General features: G+C 40.7%; 1 protein-coding gene across 1 annotated transcript in view; it reads left to right on the top strand.

Annotated features, from left to right (window-relative positions):
- The window catches only part of CATSPERB (cation channel sperm associated auxiliary subunit beta), a 109,946-nt gene that overhangs the window by 23,189 nt on the left and 65,043 nt on the right, over window positions 1-21,714 (top strand). The window contains 7 exon segments of the mRNA XM_044231233.1: window positions 6,610-6,705; window positions 6,842-6,960; window positions 8,010-8,042; window positions 15,248-15,314; window positions 15,571-15,617; window positions 16,216-16,380; window positions 17,681-17,833. Coding sequence (XP_044087168.1) covers window positions 6,610-6,705; window positions 6,842-6,960; window positions 8,010-8,042; window positions 15,248-15,314; window positions 15,571-15,617; window positions 16,216-16,380; window positions 17,681-17,833 — 680 coding nt within the window.

The raw sequence follows: 21,714 nt of genomic DNA, 5'->3' as shown, positions 1-21,714 counted from the left end.
ACAGTGATGTTTCACTGGCAGAGCAAATTAGATGCATAGACATAAGGGAGTAAAAGTGTTTCCTAAACGTGCCTTCGACTTTACTCTTCATCACTTCCCCTTGTCCACTTGCAGGTGTGACTTTTGACTATGTCCATAGTGACTGTAGTGTCTCTCCGAATTTCACGTATCCCCTGCCACCTCTGAATACGTTACTTCCTCTCAGGGATTATTCATTGCCTTTCTAATCCATCTGCTATTCCAGCCATGTGTAAATAGGTATCATGTTCTAAGGCATCATATCATAACATTATTTTATTTATTGTGTATGTGTTTTTGGGTTAACACTGTAGTATTTAATAGCATCTTTTGAAAAAAGATTTTATTTATGCATATGAGTGAGACAGACAGAGAGAGCTCAAGCAGGGGGAGCAGCAGGCAGAGGGAGAAGCAGGCTCCTCACTGAGCAGGGATCCCAGTGCAGGACTCCATCCCGTGATCCTGGGATCACGATCTGAGCCGAAGGCAGATGCTTAATGACTGAGCCACCAGGCGCCTTTTAATAGCATCTTAATGCATTTCAACTGCTAATGTATTAGTAGTTGTTTTTCCTAGGTCATTGGTAGTTGCTTTTCCTAGGTCATTGGTGAGCTTTCAGTCCCCAGCTCAGTAAATGAGAAGGGAAATAAAAGAACTAAAAGATAAGAAACAAAATTTCATTACTCATTTGTAATATGTGCAAAAATCCAAAAATCCAAAAGAATCAGTAGCCAAGCAATCAGAATACAGGGCACTACAAAATTGAGGAATGAAATAACAACATGTAAAAACCATTCCACCAAAGACTGAAGATTATAATTTTTAAAAATCCCATTCAGAAAGTAACAAACCCCCAAATATACCTAGGAGTAAACAAAGAAACAGAAGAGTTTTAAGGCCTGTTGGACAGAAATTATAAAAATTTAACAAAGGTCATTTAAAAAGACTAAAATAAATAAGATATTTTATGTGCACGAACAGGAACTTCTACTATTGTGAAGTTGTTAATTCTCTCCAGATTTATCCGTTGTTTCAATACAATTCCAAGAAAAATTACAGCAGTTTTTTTGGCGTGTGTGGAAATTGATAAGCCAATCCCAAAATACATATGGGAGATTGAAATAATGTAAATAACATAATTTTTTTTTAAAGAATTCTTTTTTTTTTTTTTTTTTTAAAGATTTTATTTATTTATTTGACAGAGAGAGATCACAAGCAGGCAGAGAGGCAGGCAGAGAGAGAGGAGGAAGCAGGCTCCCTGCTGAGCAGAGAGCCCGATGCGGGCCTCGATCCCAGGACCCTGAGATCATGACCTGAGCCGAAGGCAGCGGCCTAACCCACTGAGCCACCCAGGCGCCCGGGAATAACATAATTTTAAAGAACAAAAACTTGCCCTACCAGGACTTAAAAGAGTGTGCTTTAATACAGGGGTAGACACACCCCCTTGCCCGAAATGTCTCTGAATTCCTAATGGCTTAGTGGTTTTGTGTTCTCGAGTTTTTCGAGCCTGCTTGTGCTAAATTGGTTTAGTTGGAAATTGCGCCTCTTCCTCCTCTGTGTCAACCAGATGGAAACTCAGCTCCTATTCTGACTTTCTGACTTTTGTGGCTGCCATGCCGGAACCCCTCCTTCTCTCTCTCCAAACCTGCCTTACTTCCCTGAGCCACAGGAGAGGAGTGCTTCTCAGCTCTCCTGTTCCTTTCTGTCACGTAACGGAGAGTCACAGGAGAGAAAGAGCAGCCTTCACTCCTTGGGGTCTCACTCAGCCTCTGGAGAAAAGAAATAGCTTTAGCAATTCCCCCGCAACCCCCCCCCCACCACCGGCCCAGCTGCCTTCCACTCTACTGCAGCAAAAAAAAGAAGTTCCCCCGGGATCTGAGCTGCTACTTCCTAAATTTGCAGTTCCTTTGTGAGGCCCTGGTCTGTCCCTGCCCCACCCCACCCACCCACTCACCTCCCCCATCCCACACACTCAGCCACAGCTCCCTGCCCCCAGCCTTCATACCACATGAGGTTAATTGTGGGAACAGATCTCTGGGAGCCCTGTGGGTTCCCTTCTGGACTTGCTATCCACCTTCCTCCTCTGTGACACTCTCAGTGCTTCTGCCCTGTCTCTCATCCCTGTTTTGTCTGTCACCCCCAGAAACCTAAGCTTCCTAGGTTACTTATGGTTCCTATACCACACACAGTTCTGGGCTTAATTTGACCCAAACTTCTGTCCCTTCCCATCTACCCAGAGCCATTCTTGGCATTTGTTGGCTGTCAGCAGCAATCTCCCCCATAGGGCTCATCTTTTCTCTGAATGGCCCCTTCAGTTTGCTGCCCTAGAGGGTCACCTGGCCAGTCCTAGTAACATGCCGTCTCACATGCCTCTGTATGTCATCATACTTGCTCCTTGGGATTATTTCTCTGTATCTGCTCTGTCTTCCCTTCAAAACTTCCAGTTCCTTGGAACTCAGACTTCCTCTCCCTGCAATTCCTCCTGGCTACAGCCTGTGCTGACCTTTCCTGTTACTCACACTCCCTCATGGATGACTTCAGTCTCTGGACCCCTGCCCTCCTCGCCATGCTATTTATTTATTTTTTTTTAAAGATTTTTATTTACTTATTTGACAGACAGAGATCACAAGTAGGCAGAGAGGCAGGCAGAGAGAGAGAGGAGGAAGCAGGCTCCCTGCTGAGCAGAAAGCCCAATGAGGGGCTCAGATCCCAGGACACTGGGATCATGACTGGAGCTGAAGGCAGAGGCTTTAACCCACTGAGCCACCCAGGTGCCCCTCGCCATGCTATTTTTGTCACTATTTTCAGTGACTTCGCCATCCCGTGCAGTACTCAGCTTCAAGGCCTCCTGTTCTCTTCTCCAGTGATCTTCCCCAGTCTTCTATGCCCATGTTCTAGACCTCATTGTCTCCAATAATGTTGTTATGTGCAGAATCTCCACCATGAGCATCTCACCCTGTCCACGACCTCCCCATTCCGTCTCTCCTAGTCCTCCTCCAGCACTGCTTTGATCTCCCGGAGACTTTCCCCACTTCTCAACACCCTTTCTCTCTACGTTCCACAGGTTGTATAGCCCACACTTATCCACACTTCTGTAACTCCCCTGCCCTGCCCTGTCTTCCGTCCCCATGCAGACCCAACTCTGATGTTCTACTGACTGGTCTCTCTGTCCGTTCACGATCACATCCCAAGAGGGCACTCAGCACCACCCAGAAGTCCTGTCTCTTTACTGTGGTATATTTATTTTCCAACTCTGCAAAATGACCTTCTCTCACACCTCTTCCCACTCCTCCAACTCTCTGCTTTCTCTTCTCCATTTTGCTCTCAGCCGCGACTTGATCTCATAGTTCATGTAGAGAGCCATGACGGATCCCGAGGAACTGGATCCACTGTTGCCCCTGCAAACCTGCCACTCTACTTGCATTCATACTTGCACACTTTGCCTTCTCGCCCATTGCCTCACGAGAAGTGTCTGCCGTGTCTGCCGCTGTCAGAGTCACGCCCACCCTGTTCTCCTGGACCCACTCCCTGCAGCCATCTGAAGCACTCACATCTATGTGGCAAATGTCACCTTTTCCTCTGCATCACCTGCTCTCCCTCCCTCCTGGACTGGGTCCATTAGCATACAAATAAACCCTAACATCTCCCATCCTAAGCATCTCTCTGTTCTCCTTCAAAGCAAAATTTGTGCAAAGAACTTTTTGTAGATGGCGCCCCATTTCCCACCTCCCCACTTTGTCTTCATCCCAGTACAGATCAGTGTTTGTTTCTCGCTGTTCTTCTGAAATGTTCCTTCCCAGGATCACCCGTGATCTCCATACGGTCAGTTCCAGCAGTGAATTCTTTTTTTTTTTAAGATTTATTTATTTATTTGAGAGAGAGACAGAGAGACAGAGCGCACCTGCGAGCTGGGGGAGGGGCAGAGAAAGAGGGAGGAGGAGGAAGCCAACTCCTCACTGGGCGGAACCTGCCCACAGGGGTTGATCTCATCACCCTGAAATTAAGACCTGAACCAAAATCAAGAGTCCTGACACTTAACAGACTCTGCCCCCCGCCCCAGGCACTGCCAGCAGTCAGTTCTCATTCTTGATTCTACTTTCTTTCCCAGCAGCAGTTCTTACAATTGACCACTGTCTCCTCAAAATACGTTCTCTTGGTTTTCTCGATACCACCTTTGATTTTATTCCACCACACGAGTCACTCCTTAGTTTTCTAGATGGGCTTCTGGTTGGTGTGCCCCCCCTCCAAGTGTTGTTGAACTCAGGACTTTTCCTGGACCCTCCTTCCTTATGGAATTACGCCTCTCTCTGAGAAACTTAACTCAGTCCTTCGGTAGAAATGCCATCTCCATGTCCATGATTCCCAAATCTCTCTTTCTGGTGCTAACTGCTCCTCGGAGACAGAACTCCTCTATTCAGTTATCTATTTTACGTTTCCTCTTGATGTATAATGAGCATCTCAAATACAGAAAGTCCAATACAAAACTCTTGATTCATCTTCCTCGGAAGTCTGTTCCTCTCCAGTATTCCTTATCCCAGTTATATCCACTTATTCAAAACTGAAATCTAGAACCCATTCCCACTCTTCCTTTCACAACATTCCAGGATGGTGCTGTACCCAGTGTGTATCCCCAGCATGACCACTTCTCCCCTCTGTTGAAATCTTAAATCAATATGGGTTTTCCACGAGCCTAATTCATAACTTCTTAAATGGTCTCCCTATTTCTATTCTTGCCACTGCATAACCCACCTTCCATACAGCCACTAGGGTGATCTCCTTAAGGGTAAACCAAATCATGTCACTTCCCTGCATCTAACACCCAGTGGCTTCCCTTTGGCCATTAGAATAAAATCCAAACTCTTCACAATGGTCTACATCAGCTTCTATAATCCTGGTGGTCACTCGTTATACAGAGTGGCTTATAACTTGAGTCTAACAGTATTAATCAAGATAAGGCATTTATTGCACTACTTACTTCTCTATTAAATATTTCTAAACTTTGCAGGGGTCTGGTCCTGTGATATCATAGAGGACACCAGTAGTCATTCCTACTTAGACTATAGGACAGTGTTCTGTGGAATGAGACTTAGTGCTTAGAAAGACAATGCTTTTGTCATTAGTTTTCCTCTTCCTGGAAAAAGTAAATGATAACACTTCCAGCTATGTCTTTGTCTACACGGAAAACAGCTGAGAGTGAAAATACACACTTCAAGATATGAGTGCCCCTACATTCATCTTTGGGAAACAGAAGATATGTATTAGATTATCAACTGTTTGTAGGCTCCCCCACTGCCCTCAATAGTTAATGCCAATTGACTAGACTTCAGGTTAATATTCTATATTTAAAATGAAAGACTCTCAACACTCCTACCCATGGCCAAAGAAAGGCGAGATCAAGGTATGTGCAGTGGGTTCCATCTTCTTTTACAAGGTTCTCATGAGGCATTAGCAAATATTTTTTCTGTTTTTTAAATCATAAATATTAAAGTAAGTCAAAGATAGTTTCTTCCTCTTGGAATTTTAAATTTCTTCTTGGAGTTTTTAAAGTATTAAGTAAGATTGTATTTCCAAAATAGGAATGTGTTTATGCTTACAAAAGTACCATCAGAAAAGAAAAAAAAAAAACCTCTCATGTTATGTGAATGAGGTCTGTGAATTAAATTAACAAAGGCAGATTAGCAGGGGGAAAAAAGCACACAATTTTTATTATTATTTATGTTCATGGGAGTTAACTGAATAAAAGTGAAAATTGAGTGGTTAAACTTGGGGGCATAGATACCATTTTAAGAAAAGAAAGAAGTTTGGGCTTCATGGGATGATAAATTATGGGGAAGTGACTAGGAAATATATGGGCAGAATAATGAGAAGAGCTATTCTAGTAAAATCTGTTTATGCAGACTTGTCTCAGTGCTGACGCCCCTCCCATCTCTGGTGATAAGAGTACTCTGCTCTTCCTGGTACAGGGGTGGGGAAGCACGTTTCCCAAAGGGAAAATTATGCTCTGCTTTTAGGCAGGTAAGGAGATGGTGGAGAATGCTTTTTTTTTTTTTTTTAAGGATTTTATCTATTTATGTGACAGACAGAGATCACAAGTAGGCAGAGAGGCAGCCAGAGAGAGGAGGAAGCAGACTCCCTGCTGAGCAGAGAGCCCGATGTGGGGCTCGATCCCAGGACCCTGGGATCATGACCCCAGCCGAAAGCGAAGGCTTTACTCCACTGAGCCACCCAGGCGCCCCTGGAGAATGCTTCTTGAGTCTGTTGATTCTCATTTGCCTTCAGCTCCAAGTAATCCTTAAGCCAGAGTGGCATATTTGGGGTGGCATATTCGGATCCCCTTCAATATAAAACACAAGCCTTAAAATTTAATTCAGATGGTTGGCTAAACTTCTATGTCAACCTGAAGTCACTTCATCTTTCCATTGCTTGGGAAATGAGATCGCAATTGAGGGGAGGGGAGTTGAAGTGGGGCAGAGAATTGTTTGGAAGTTGGGACAGATGAGGACCCTGGCCCCAGATGATGGAGCACCATGGGAGTGGGTTACTTGCTTTGTAAAGTTGTCTAGAGTTAACCTTCCTTTCTTCTCATGTTAGGCATTTACATAGGCCTCAGTTCTTCCGGGTTTTGGGATTACGACGATATCTTGTGGTTTAACTTGACAGATACGATCTATTCCCAAATTGGAGAAGGTAATTCCTCTAACTGTACCTTCTTCACCTATCCCATGTATGTCACACTTGATCAATATTGGTGAAATGTCTTTGCTTTGCTGGGGAGCTCACCTTTTCCTTCCTTTTTAACCCCTGGTATGATTTCTTCCCTTAGAACACAGAGAACTTTCAGTGGTGGATATGGTTTTAACAAATCACTTTTTAGTTATCCTCACCTCTCTGGGTTGTTTTGTAAGTGGAGATCTCCGTTATCCATCATCCTCTGTCTTACCGGTATGTGAATTGTGTTTACATATCTTCTGTAACAAAAAGTGGAGATTCTTGATACTTGAGCTCTGTGTGGTGTATCTTAGAATTTAAATGCTTTTTCTATGTAAAAAATGGAAGTGACTTTTTCCTTTGCCTTCTAGTGTATTGAATATATCCTTTGAAAATGGTGCTAGTTTTATTGCTATACAAATTTATAGTAAGTTTTAAATAGGTACATGTAGAAGATATTATATCTATTTTATAGTTATATATGTTCCCCAAATACTTTATGGTAACTTACAAAGCTAAATATAATATTACAAATTAACATAAATTATAAAGTTAATTTTGGGGGCACCTGAGTGGCTCAGTGGGTTAAAGCCTCTGCCTTCATCTCAACATGATCTCTGTGTCCTGGGATCAATCCCCGCATCCGGCTCTCTGCTCAGCAGGGAGCCTGCTTCCTCCACTCTCTCTCTCTGCCTGCCTCTCTGCCTACTTGTGATCTCTGTCATATAAATAAATAAAATCTTTTTTTTTAAAAAAAAAAGTTAATTTGGGGTTTGAAAAAAGGGGACTGCATTTTGGTGAAGATATATACTATGCATACCATGAAATTCTTTTTTTAATAGGATTTATTTATTTTAGAAAGAGAAGGGGGAGGGATTAAGGGAGAGAGAGAGAACCTAAAGCAGACTCCCCAGGGAGCCTGACAAAGGGCTCGATCCCACAACCCTGAGGTCATGACCTGAGTTGAAACCAAGAGTCAGAGGCTCAACAGACAGCCACCCAAGTGCCTCTCATTACATGATTTTTAAAAGAGTCTGGGATCCTTTCTGAAATTAAGTTCAAGCACAAATAAATTAATACAATGGTGAAACAAAGCAAAGACCAAAGATGACATCTCCAGCATATTATTTAAACTGGGTTAGAAGCTGGTTTTAGTGTGTGATGCTTGTAACTGCTAGGATACAGAAAGCATCATTTCCCTTTAGTATAACTCAAATTGCTGTGCTTTGTTTTGCCTTCTGATATGCAAGCAAAAACTGAAGTGCTTTTTTTTTTTCTTATAGTTTTCCAGAGCAGACTTTTGTGGTTTCGAAAGGGTAAGAAGCTTTAATTCCCAAGGGTTGGTGAGAAGCTAGGTATTTCCTCCATGACCTGAGAGATGAGGGGCAAGACAAGAACCCACAAAATAGATCGTTCCTGTTACTATGATCTTATTTACAGTTTGAACTTGAACACGTTTCCAGCAAATGTTAAGCAATGATCTCCCCTTCTGTTTTGAAGGAAGAAGTGCCTCTCCCTATTCAGAGGTCTCCCCCACCTTTTCTTTGTATGTTCTGTCCAGGACTCAGGGAGTGGTTGAGGTGTATTCTGCACAATAGTGCCCAGCTGGAAAGAAAGTCAGGGCTGAGATTTGGCTAACACTTTTCTCCCCAATCCATCTACCCCCATATGGGCCTCTGCCTACCTGGAGAAAGGCTAGCCACAGCTCTGCTTCTGGCCTTGGGGTGTGGGGTTAGGGTTCCATCAGTTGTTTTTTTTTTTTCTATTTCTTCTTTCCTCTCTATTCCAAAGTTAAGTTTTGTATTTCAACAAAGTCATTCCCATCAACACATAAGCATGCTTCAGTTTGGAAACCACTACAAAATCATGATTATTCGTAGACTTTTGCTGTGTCCCTTCCCCCTTCCATCCTCATATGGGCCTATGGGCACACACCCAGGTGGGCACACACACGCTTACTCAAACCATCTAGAAGGAAGGAGCACTTCTGTCTTAGGACGCAAATGGGATTAACTTCTTGCCATACTAACTGGAGGAAATGTGAAGCAGAGAACCAGGGAGAGCAGTCAAAACTGATGTACCTTAGAAAGAACAAGGGGAAGCACCTGTCAAAATAGGACCCCAAACCTAGCTCAACTCTATCATTCAAAAATGAGGGTGAAGAAAGGAAATTTGTACAGATAAGACATTAGGAAAGTTTAACACCAAGAGACCCTCATGAAGAAATGGGGTGCCAGAGATAGTGACAGAGCTAGAATGTGAGCTCTCAACCCGAACAGAGGCAGGCACCGGGGCCATGATCTCCTCTCTGGGATCTGTGTCTAACGTGGTGCCTGGCACAATATTTGTTCAAAGAATGGAATTGGTATAAAAAGTAACAGTTACAAATTTTGTGTTTTGTACTTGGGCCGAACCAAAACTCCAGATAATACAAGGACTGGAGATAGTTTTCAGTGAGTCACCAACCCATTTTAAGATCCTTGTTTTATAGGAGAATCAATATGGAGAATAATTTTGGAATTTGATAGAAAAATGTATAGTTCCACACAAATGAGTTTAAAGGATAGGTACCATAAAAGAAAAAGACATATAACCTAAAGCTTCCAACCCACCAGAGGAAGGAAAAAAGGATTAAAGAATAATCCATAAAATTTTGATTCCCATAAAAAAACAAGAAAGGAGGAAAACAGATGCAAAGATAAAAGAATGGAAAACCAACTATAAAGTAAAATGTTAGAAAACAATCCAAACATATTGGCTAAAACTAAATCACACAAAAAATGATAAGGAAACAAAGGAGACTATCACCTCAGCTTTGTTCCTTACCCTTCAGCTCCCACTAACTTCCATTTCCTGTCCTCCTGCCTGTTAAGTCAAGGGTGCTGGGGATGCTGGGACAGCTGGACTCACTCAAAGCCCAAGCTTTGAGGAACTCCAGTGAGGAAACCTGGCATGTCTTTCCTCTAATGGGTCATGTGAGAACAAGACTTTTGGCCACAAAGACATGCAGGTGAAGGACTACAAGGTGTGGCTCCTGGAGAGAGCTTGACTTGCAGAGCTCTGGGAACCCCCTCCCCCCAGAAAAGGTTTCTGTCAACCTTGAGAGAGTGGCTGGTCTTCTGGAGAGAAGCCCAGTGGGAAGGGTATAATCTCCCTGAATCGGAGGTAAGCAAGTTGGAGGAGACCAAAAGGAGGAAGCCTCTTTCTGGATCTGAGGTGAGGGAGGGATGGCAGCCCAGAGGTAGAGAGACCTCTTGGCCTTCTGTCACTCCAATATCACCATATTCTGAGGTGCTCTCCAAACCAGACCTGAGCATTCCCTTGAAAATACATCTAAGCCAGCCTAGCATTCTGAGAACACAAGATCTTTAGAATCAGAACATACAGTGTTGCTGATGGAGAAGACAACAGACAACAACTGAACAAGAAAGACAGAACTTAATCCACTCCTTTAACAATGAGCCAATGAACACCTTTTACTGGTTCCTGAGATCGTATTGAGATAGTAGCACTGAGATAGTAGCAAGAAAAAAAGACCTCTGACATTTATTAGCTTACGGTTTCAAGTGCCACATAAAAATACTTTCTGGGACTAAATACCACAAATTGCAACTAAAAATGGAATAAATTGAATGATAGAAGAGCCACTGTTTAGATGCAAAAAAGTGGCATAGAAGATGAAGAGGAAAAAACTTCCCAGACCATCTAGGGATGATGAGTAAAAATCACTGGGGCAAAGATAAGTCTTTAAGGATAATCCAGGTCTAAGAGATGAGAGAATTTTTGGAAGGAGTAAAAAAGGAATGGATAGAAGACAGGCAATATTAACACAAATAATAGAAGATTACACTGAAATTTAAAAAGATCCAAGGCTATCTATTGAAAATGCCCACTAAATCCTGGAAGAATTGAAAAACATGTATGCATCTGAATTTGAAGTTGAAGGGGAAAATAGTACAAGTTTCCAAACAGAAAGAACAAAAGCAAATCTACGTCACTGGTATTAGATTAATACAACAGTAGAAGCTGGAAAATAGTAAAACCCACATCTACAGACTATCAAGACAAAAGGACCAAAGTCCAAAAATCCTATTACCAGTCAAGAGATTATTCACTCATCTTTCAGATTGAGAAAGAATTTGGAGAATACATCACCCAGTTATCCCAGCTAAGGAAAGAACTTTAGCAAAATAAAACAATGAGCACAGACATTGGGGCAAAAAAGAAACAAGAAAACATTGGTGGGCAATGGTTTTTCTCATTGTATCTAATATACGTTTCCGGTCTATGTGGATTAAAGTGAAGTGCTAGACAAAGATCTTGAAACAGAGAGAACATATTGCAAGGGAAATTAGAATTTTCAACGTCTAAAAATTATTATTTTCAAATAGCATTACATTCCCCATAGTTAAAAACCAAAAGGGTTATATAAAGCTCCACATTGAGAAGTCTCACTTGCTCCTTTGTCTGTATTCACCCTGCTTCTCCCCATCCCCACCATCTTTTATCTTTTTAGTAATTTTTAAATGTAAATTCAAATAATTATGAATATAAATTGTCCTCTTTTTTTATACTATATTCTAAATATATACTTACCTGTTGCTTTCACTTAGCAACATATCAGGGGAAGTATTCCATATTAGCAAATGAAGAATGGCCCTTTCCTCCCTTCCTTCTTTATAGCTCTGAGTATTCCATTTTGTGGACTTCCCAGAGTTGACTTAACCTGTACCATACTGATGGATGCTTGGGTAGTTTCCTCATCTTTTGCTATGACAAACAATGTTGCCATTAACAATTTTCTATGTGGTAGGTTTGTAGTCCAAGTACATGTACATGTCCAAGTACATGGGTACAATACATTTCTGGAACTTAGACCGTCAGATCAGTTAGTAAATACTTACACAAGGAATAAGTACTTATGCAAATTGTCCTTCAGAGAGGTTTTTACTATTTGCAAGGATATTATAATAAATCTTCTCGAGCTAAAATATTTCAGCAAAACTCAGGGGATTTTGTTAGTGATGAGAGGGGAGGAAAACATGCATTCTGAAAGTAGCAAAGTAGTGTGGCAGGGGAGGAAAGGGAACAAGTAACTTCTCCTGAAAAGTATAGAGATTTACCTTTAGGTAAGACCTTTTTTATAATAATCGAAGGAAAGATGGAAGGAATGGGATATATGTGGCTATTTGGGCAGGTAGTTGAAGGAGCTCATACTTGATGATTTGTTAATTCACTTACTCCTTCATTCAACAAATAGTAGCTGAGGACTTGCTGTATGCCACATTTGTGTAGACAAGGGGAATTCTATCTGTGGAATGAGACAGGTGAAGTCCCCTAGTCTCCTGAAGCCTACTGCTCTGTTGAAGGAGGTGGACTTCAGACAGGGTCATAAGTAAATTCATAATGTGACTGCAGATTGTAATTCGGGCTTGTCCACATGAAAGCAGGGAAGAGGGGCACGTGCACCCGAATGTTTATAGCAGCAATGTCCACAATAGCCAAACTATGGAAAGAACCTAGATGTCCATCAACAGATGAATGGATAAAGAAGATATGGTATATATACACAATGGAATACTATGCAGCCATCAAAAGAAATGAAATCTTGCCATTTGCGACAACGTGGATGGAACTAGAGTGTATCATGCTCAGCGAAATAAGTCAAGCAGAGAAAGACAACTATCATATGATCTCCCTGATATGAGGAAGTGGTGATGCAACATGGGGGCTTAAGTGGGTAGGAGAAGAATCAATGAAACAAGATGGGATTGGGAGGGAGACAAACCATAAGTGACTCTTAATCTCACAAAACAAACTGAGGGTTGCTGGGGGGAGGGGGGTTGGGAGAAGAGGGGTGGGGTTATGGACATTGGGGAGGGTATGTGCTATGGTGAGTGCTGTGAAGTGTATAAACCTGGTGATTCACAGACCTGTACCCCTGGGGATAAAAATATATTATATGTTTATAAAAAATTAAAAATTTAAAATTAAAAAAAGAGGTACAAATGCTCAGTTATACATAAATGACCCACAGAGATGAAAAGTATACCATAGGAAATATGGTCAATAATATTGTAATAACTTTGTATAGTGATTGATGGTGACACACTTACCATGGTGAATATTGAGGAATGTAAAGAATTGTCAAATCACTGTGTTGTACACCTAAAACAAGTATAAAACTGTATGTCAACTGTACTTCAAGAATAACTAAATAAATAGATAAATAAAAAAAAAAAAAGCAGGGAAGAGCAATAGGGCCCGAAGCAGAGATAATACAGTATTTTAAACAGGGTGATTCTAGCAGGCCTTCCAAGGAGCTGAGCTTTAAACAGAAGCTCAAATGACCTCTAGGAATGGTTTTAACAAAACACATCCAGAAAGAAGTAATAACAAGTACAAAGGCCCTAAACTGGGAACTTGTCACAACGTGAAATCTGTTAGCCTCCCCAGTCTGTTCTGTGGACCAGCAGGGACTTCAGGTCAGTTTTTTAAGGATAAAACTCAAACTCTGTGAGACGTACAAAAGCCTTCCCAGTCAGAGCCTTCCTTACCTTCTTCAGCCTTGTCCTGTCTGCTCTTACAGGACAGAGCAGACAGCTCTCCTGCCAGCCATAGTAAACACTTGCCTTCTGTGAGATGAGCCAACCCTTCCAGCACCTCAACTCAATCACAGAAGATGTCTTATCTTCTCAGCAGGCCCTCCCTCCTCCTTTCAATTTCACTTGGAGAATTTCTCCTCATGCTTCAGAATCCCTCCCTGACCCCCAGAGTGTCCCATCTGTGCAGTCTTCAAATCTCTCAACACTAATTCCTTTCATTCACCACCCTCCTCTGAGTGGCCCATTGACCAGCCTCACGACACATGAGGTATCATGTCAAGGCCAGTCTCATCTGCCACATATACACATAAGGTCCCATGCCAGCTTGCAGATAGGGGGGTCTCAGTAAATATTTGTGGAATCAGTGCAAGAGTAAATGGAGACAGATGGGAGCTACATCTTGCACTGGCTTATTAGCCACGTCACCATGAACTTTGAACCAGCCCTAGCACCCTCTGGACCTCAATTGCTTCATTTTAAAATGGGCATAATAATACCCACCTGTCAGGTGAAGCAATTAAGTCACAATGTAAGAACAACCTTCACATGATTTGTGATACAAACTTAGAAAAACAGTTGGATCCTCACCCCTACACGGCTAGTCAGGACCTTCTGAAGGCAAATGACAAAAACCAAACTAAAATTGATTTTAGCAAAGGGGAAGCTATTAGCTCATGTAAGTAGGAAATTCAAGGTGGGGATGGATCCAGCTTCCAGACATGACTGGACTGAGTGCCTAACAGATGTCTGTAGGACTCTGTAGGACTCTGTCTTCTCCACGTTTGGGTCTGTTTTCCTAGAATAGCTTCATCCTCACTCATTTTTCTCCAGTTATTAGTAGGAATAGGCACCAGGTTTTGATCTAGTCAGGTTAATGGCCCCAATAAGAATGAGTTATGTCTTTACAGAGAGCCCCGGGAGGTCTGGGCCCACTCATTTAACCTGACTTGGATCACGTGTTCATTCCTGACCAATCTCTGCATCCTGAGTTCTTCCTTGGAATGAGCCCAACTTGGTCGGATGAAATTATCCCCAAGGATGTTCACTGGAATTTTACCAGTTTGCTTCCAAGTATGAAAAAAAAAAAAGCAAGGACTCTAAAGAGAAAGAAAAGGAATAAATCAAGTCCCAATAAAAATTCTAGATCAATTGCCTAGATATTATAACTGATATCCTACAAACCTGAAGATTTAGATTACATTTGATGTAACAGCTTAGCTTGAAGATACTACACATTGAAATAAATTGTTCATTCCATTTTGAAGTGCTTTTTTTTTTGTTTGGCAGTTTTATGGATTATAACATATAATTATACACATATAACATAAAATTCACCCATTTAAAGTGTGCGATTCAGACCTCTGGTACAATCACAGAGTTGTGCACAATCTATTTTAGGACATCTATTTAAAAGACTTTTAATGCACAGATTATAAAGACTTTCTTGCTGGTCTGTAAAAATGCAAGGTCTTCCTTTTGTCTCAACAATACTTTGAACATGAGAATCTTCCTATAACAAAGCCATCTTTAAACCCTCACACGTAATTCATATCCAGTATACAATCTATAAACTTGTGGCCCATCATGACCATGATAACTGTCTGACAGTTTCTGATAGCTCCAGAATAATAGTCTTATACTGACTGACCCCAGCGTCTCTCACTAACAGAGGCCAATTCACGTGAAGTTTTCTTTTCTTTTTATTCCTTTTACATGTGTTGTTCAAAATGCATGTTCTTGTCCCTTGCCCTCACTCTCCCCCCTTTTCTTTTGTTGGCATACAATTTTTCTCCTTTTATTTGCCTTCCATTCCTAAACTATGACAGTTTAGAATTTTTTATTAAGTTTTTCTATTTTATATCTTAAGTCTACCTATTCCCTAAATGACATTTTTATTTCTTCATTTATTCATGTAGGTTGACTATATCAAAGGAAAATTGTGGTATAATGAAAGATGTTTTGCTAACAGAGAACACTTTGAAGGTAAAATGAGACTTTTTTTTCAACATGATGGCATATAAAGACTAAATAAAATAATATAAATAAAAATAGGATAAAGTAGAAAGGTAGGCTTGCTTTGTATAAGACAATGGCCTAAAACTGAGGGGAAAGATTAAATCTGAGACAATAGACATGCTCGGTTATAAGTGTAAGAAAACCGTATATGCATATATTTAATTAATGACACATTTAGAAATATAGATACTGCTTGTAATTTCTGCACCTTTCTATTTTATAGTTGATTATGTTACTATCACCTTTGAAAGAAACAGAACTCTAAGTGAGGTATGGTATTAAATATTTTATTAGTTTTACTTTTTTAAAAAAAGATTTTTACCTGAGAGAGAGAGCACAAGAAAGCATGCACAATTGGGGGCAGGGGTAGAGGGAGAGGGAGAAGCCGTACACACGGCTCCATCCCAGGACTGCTGGATCATGACCTGAGCCAAAGGCAGACTCTAAACCAACTGAGCCACCCAGGCACCCCTGGTATTAAATATTTTAAAAGTTAAGAAATTTTATTTCTTGAATTGTTTCATGGATTATTATTCATCTAAAAGATGGTATTTCTTCAGGCTGAAAAACTTCATCCCTCTTTGCACCCAGTTATGCCTCTACTTGGGTTTAATGGCAATTACCTAGTGATGTTAAATCTGGACCTACACTGTAGTTCTAGAAAAACAACCCAGGCCGAGAAGAGATGCTTTGCGGTGTTTTCTGGACTCCCATCCCCAGAAGAGAAGCAGAGACATCAAAGAATTATCACTAGTATTTGTGGTCAGTCAGGACAACACAGTAGTTTGCTGGTTTGTTTGCTTAAGATTACACAGATTAGAACTTACATTTTAAAAATGGCGTTAACCTTTCCTTTCTCTTTTTGTAGTCAAACTCTTGTTTTTATGCCAACGAACCATTTAATGAGTGGTTACCTTGCTTACCTCATATTTTGAAAGGAATGAAATCCTTACCTTCAACTGTGTTAACATTTCTTGTTGACCAAGAGCATAGTGCTGGGATCTACCTCTTCTCCAGCCAGGTAGGTCATTAGGTGATCACTCTTGATGCTACAACAATGAAAATTTATCTTAGCAAACATTGATTTCTAAGGTCTTTTTATTTGTGGCAGTACAAGTTGATAAAATTAGCTACAGCAAAATTATTTATCATTAATAATATAGTTGAAGGCACTCTAGGGATTTCTTGCCTCTGCTGGTCATTCAGTTTGGTGGACGTGGAAATTGGGTGCTCTTTGCATAGTGACTCTTCTTTGCTTGTCTCCAGGAGCATATAAGCTGAGCTTGGTTTACATAAAGTTGAGGTTCCATAAGATAGTTTCAACGAACAAAAAAATGGAACAAGACTTAGACTTATAATTTTAGGGGAGAAAAAAAATAATTTTCCTCTACCTTCTTCTGTTCAGTGATTGGGACCCTGCAAACTAAACTGATAAAAGACAGATTAACGGGAGAAGAGAAAATGATTCATGTGTGCAGTGTATGTACACATAGATGAAAATCATTGAGGAGAAGCTTGAAAAGGTGGTTAAAATTTGGGGGCTATATATCATCTTAATAGTTTAAGGGGACAGGTGAGAAAGGCACTTAAGGGAAAACAAGTGAAAAAATAATGGATTAACAGGGGGAACAAATAGGAGATAAGAAAGTTTGTGATGTTTGTTCATACAGTTTTGAGTAGTTTTCCCATCTCCCTCAGAGCCATAAAACTCCCCAGGAAGAGTAATTTGGGGTAAGTTTTATTTGCATTCTCCCTCTGAGAGTGTATCTATTCTGAAGAATTAATGGTAGCTTATTTTTTGTGAGTTCCTGCTTTTAGTCAGAGAAGGGAAAGCTTTTTTTTTTTTTCACATCTGTTGAATCTTAAGTGTCTTCAATTTATAATAATCTCTTTACCATAGTGGCATATCTTGGGTACATATTCTGACCCCCTACAACATCACAATCCAATAGAATTGGAATGTAGTCCAGACATCCACATTTTTAAAGGGTACTTTGCCATCACAGTTATAAGCATGGGCATTGGAATCTGTCTTTGGAGTTCAGCAACGGTTCTATAATAAAACCTTCTCATGTCATATATTATAGAAGCTTAGATAAATTATTTAGTGTCCTGAACTTTATGTTCAACATCTATAAAATGGACACATAAGGCAGGGGGAGGCTGAACAAAGACATATGGATGGTTGCTAATCCTTTCAGTTCTATGCTGTGTTAATGGATGTGTCCCTATCTTAATCAAAATCCAAGTAGCAGAAAGCACAAAAGAATTGTAACATAGTCTAGTAATACTAATGGTAATATTCTTCTACTTTTCTGTTTTTCTACTTCTAGAAAAGCACGAATGCTTGTGTTAGCATCCTGAGAAATAACAAACCAGGATTAAGAACAAAATTTCCACAATTCGTATTTCCTTCATCATTCTCTTCTCCTGTTGGAATGGTATTCCATCCACGAAGCCATTTTCTGTATGCTTATGGTAATCAGGTGCGTACACACGAGATTTCATGCTCTAGTGTAGGCGTAAATCATTCCCTTATTCTATGCTGAGTTGTTGTACATCAAAGAACAGAGTCCCTCGGATGATCGGGGAGGTTTAGAAAGCTCAATGAAGAGAGAATGAAGGACGAGGAATTAGTGACGTGGGTAGAAACAAAACCTTCTGCAAAGTTTTGGTGAGCAGTAGAGCAGTGAAATGCAGTAATGGTAGCAGGAGAAAGGGAGGTTAAGAGAAGATTGAGAGACAGAACGAATTAGGTTGTGCTGATGGGAATTATTCAGTAGAGAGAAAAACTGATGGTGCAGGTGAGAGAGAGAGAGAGTGAGAGGAAGAATTCCTGGAGTGACATTTCTAAGTAGGTGAGAAGAGATGCCATCTATGAACTAGAAGACAGGTTGGTCTTCAGAGCTTCTATAATAACAGGAAGAAGGGAGAATTTGGGGGTTACAAAGTTGATAAGTGGGTATATGTGGTAGTGGAAGGGTGTGGGAGTTTATCTTTTATTTTCTCAGCAAAAATCAAAATTATTATCTGAAAATGAGGATGGAGGAGTGTCAGGGGTTTGGAAAAAGAGAACAGAGTGAAATAGTTGCCCGGGGGATGGGAGAGTGTGTTGACTGAGAGAAGCAGGTGTGATTGCGTATGCTTTATGCTTATGAAGTCCACATGCAACCAATTCAGCGCGATTGAATGTTGTTCTCTGTGTTCAGTTGTGGGGGTCCATACCTGCTGGAAAAGACAGAGTTGTGTTTAACCACAGTTGGAGTTTCACCAAGGAATTATTAAGGAGTAAAAGAGTGTGCAGAAGGGAATGTAATAAGACAAAGCAAAAATTAAGAAATCAAAGGGATGAATATTAAAAAGTTGTAAACAATTTACTTGCAGAAAATATGATTGTCCGTATTGAAAAAAATGATACATACAAATTATTAAAAGAAGCGGAAAAGTTAAACAAGATGGAAGGGCAAGTCAATTTCATTTCTACACATGATCAACAAATTTGGAAGCATAATTTTTATGACACTGTGTCCAAGAGCAAAAACAAAACAAAGCAAAATGACATTCAAAACATTATAAAGCGGAGCACCTGGCTGGCTGAGTCGGTTGAGTACACAACTCGATCTCAGGGTTGTGAGTTCAAGCCCCACGTTGGGGGTACAGATTACTTAAAAATAGTATCTTAAAAAAAACTATACATAAGAATAAATCCAAGATTCTTGGGGTGCCTGGGTGGCTCAGTGGGTTAAAGCCTCTGCCTTTGGCTCAGGTCATGATCCCAGGCTCCTGGGATGGATCCCCGCATCAGTCTCTCTGCTCAGCGGGGAGCCTGCTTCCCTTCCTCTCTCTCTGCCTGCCTCTCTGCCTACCTGTGATCTCTGTCAAATAAGTAAATAAAATCTTTAAAAAAATAAATAAATCCAAGATTCTTAAGATCTCTGTGTAGAAAATTATAAACTTTATTGAAGGACATTTAAAACTTTTTAAAGACATGGATATAAACCTACTTGTGGATAGGAAAACTTATCTTATGATTTCTTCCTCAAATTAATCTGTAGATCTAATACAACATCAATCAAAATCTCCAGGCTTTTTGGAGAGTTTAAGTTAATTCTAAAGTATATATGGTATATGTCAATTCTACCTCCGCTTTTAAAAACTTCAAATAAAGCAAAAAAAGAGTATATCTGGAAAAGCAAAAGACCAAGAATAACCAAGACACTTACAAAGAAGAATGAGGATGAGGTATTTGCATTACCAGATATTCACAATTTTTTAAAAGTTGTAGTAATTATGATAATGTGGTTTGGACCCAGGAGCAGACAAATTGACCAATGGAAGAAAATAGAAAGCCCATGAATAGCCCCATTGTATCTAGAAGGTTGATGGAGGCCAAAAATTGTTTGACTCTTCCAAGGGAAAAATAAGAGATTGCTCAAAATAGGATGGGAAATACTGGTTACATATGGAAAACGTTGAAATACATATCCACAGTGCAAGTCCAACTCCTAATGCCTTAATAATTTAAATATAAAAACTTTAAAAGGAAAATATAAGTGAATATCTTTCTGAAATCAGGGTAGGGAAAGCCTTTTAAAACAAGACCAAAAAAAAAAAAAAATAGCATCACTTTCATTAAAAAGAATTCTGGGTCTGCAAGATGGCAGATTAAGAAGCTTTCGGCCCTGTTCTCCCACAGACACTGAATCAGCAACAGTATTCAGGTCGGATTACCTTTGCAAGAACTCTAGAGACCAGTTAATTAGCTACAGCACCCAGACCAACACAAAACCAAAAAGGGATTCTAAAAAAAGGGTCAGGAAAATTAACCCATCTGCACCCCACTTCCAGCCAGCCTAATGTGGCACAACCAGGAGGAATCCTCCTGTTCAAGGGATCCTCCCTTGGGATAGAAACAAAAGAGTAAACCTTGCATGCAACATTCTGGCTTGTCTGAGGGCTTCTCCATGGACTGGTTTCTGTTTTGCTTAACCCGGAGCACTGACAGGGTTTGTTTGGAAACAGCCAAAACGAGGAGAGTAATGTTGGCAAGATGGTAGAGCAGGAACCTTTAGACCCTCCCTTTCCTCCAGAGACACCAATTTCACAAAATGCAGACCAGAATACCTTTATAAGAACTCTAAAATCCACTTGAGAAGCTACAGCTCAAGCCAAAGAGATTCCAACAAAAGGGGTAGGAAAACTTGCAACATTTTCCATGTCCATCCACACATCTCCTCCTATCTGACTTAATGCCGCACAAGTTGGAGGAAACACTCTCCCACGAGGGATCCTCCCAAAAGGATAGAAACAAAATAATTAACTGTGTGTCCAACATTCTGGCTGGACGGGTGAAATCTGTGTCATCTGACTCAAAGCACTGTTGGAACTGGCAGCCTTGTTGAGAAACTGTTGAAAACAGTTATGATCACTGTACCGCTTTACAGCTGCAGTTCTACAGCCACATAACAGAGGCAGCAAGAGCTTATGGGCATCTGGAAGAGGAGGGATCAACAGCTCAAGCAATTTGAGACAATGAAAAACACAGCACAAGCCAGAGAAAACACATTCTTAGAAGAGATTTCAGAAGTCCTAGAGCCTCTGGCTGGTCTGATCGGTAAGAGTCTGCGTGAGGCGAGTCCGTAAACACTGGGAGAAGTGATTTTGTGATGAAATGCCCACATCTCAAAATAATAGCATGACAAGGCATGCCGAAGAAACAGGGACACATGGCCCAATCAAAGGAAAGAATAAATCCCTAGAGAATGACCCTAAAGAAATGCAGAGCTATGAGCTGCCCGACAAAGAATTTTAAACAACTGTCATGAAGATGCTTGGTGAGTTAGAAGAGAACAGATAGACAACTAGAAGAAATCAAGGAAACAATGAACTAAGGGAGAGTATCAAAAATAGAAACTATAAAAAGGCCAAACAGAAGTTCTGGAGCTGAAATTTGAATGACTGAACCGATACACTAACTAGAGGAGTTGAATGAACAGCAGACTTGATCAAGCAGAAGAATCGGCAAACTTTGCAGAGAGGCTGTTTGAAATCGAATCAGAGAACTAAAAGCAAAAAGAGTGAAGAGAGCCTCGGGGATGTGTAGGGACTATCAGACATATCCAGGCAATATGGGAGTTACAGAAGGAGAAGAGAGACAAGGGAGGCAGAGCAAGCTTATTGAAAGAAATGATGGCTGAAATTTCCCAAATCTGAGGAAAGAAATAGGCATACAAACTAAAGAAGCTTAAAGAATTCCAATCACAGGGGTGCCTGGGTGGCTCAGTGGGTTAAAGCCTCTGCCTTTGGCTCAGGTCATGATCCCAGGGTTCTGGGATTGAGCCCCACATCGGGCTCTCTGCTCAGCAGG

This window comes from Neovison vison, chromosome 13, assembly GCF_020171115.1.
Source record: "Neovison vison isolate M4711 chromosome 13, ASM_NN_V1, whole genome shotgun sequence".
In the NCBI taxonomy this organism is placed as follows: Eukaryota; Metazoa; Chordata; class Mammalia; order Carnivora; family Mustelidae; genus Neogale; species Neogale vison.
This window is presented reverse-complemented; position numbering and strand designations above follow the sequence as displayed.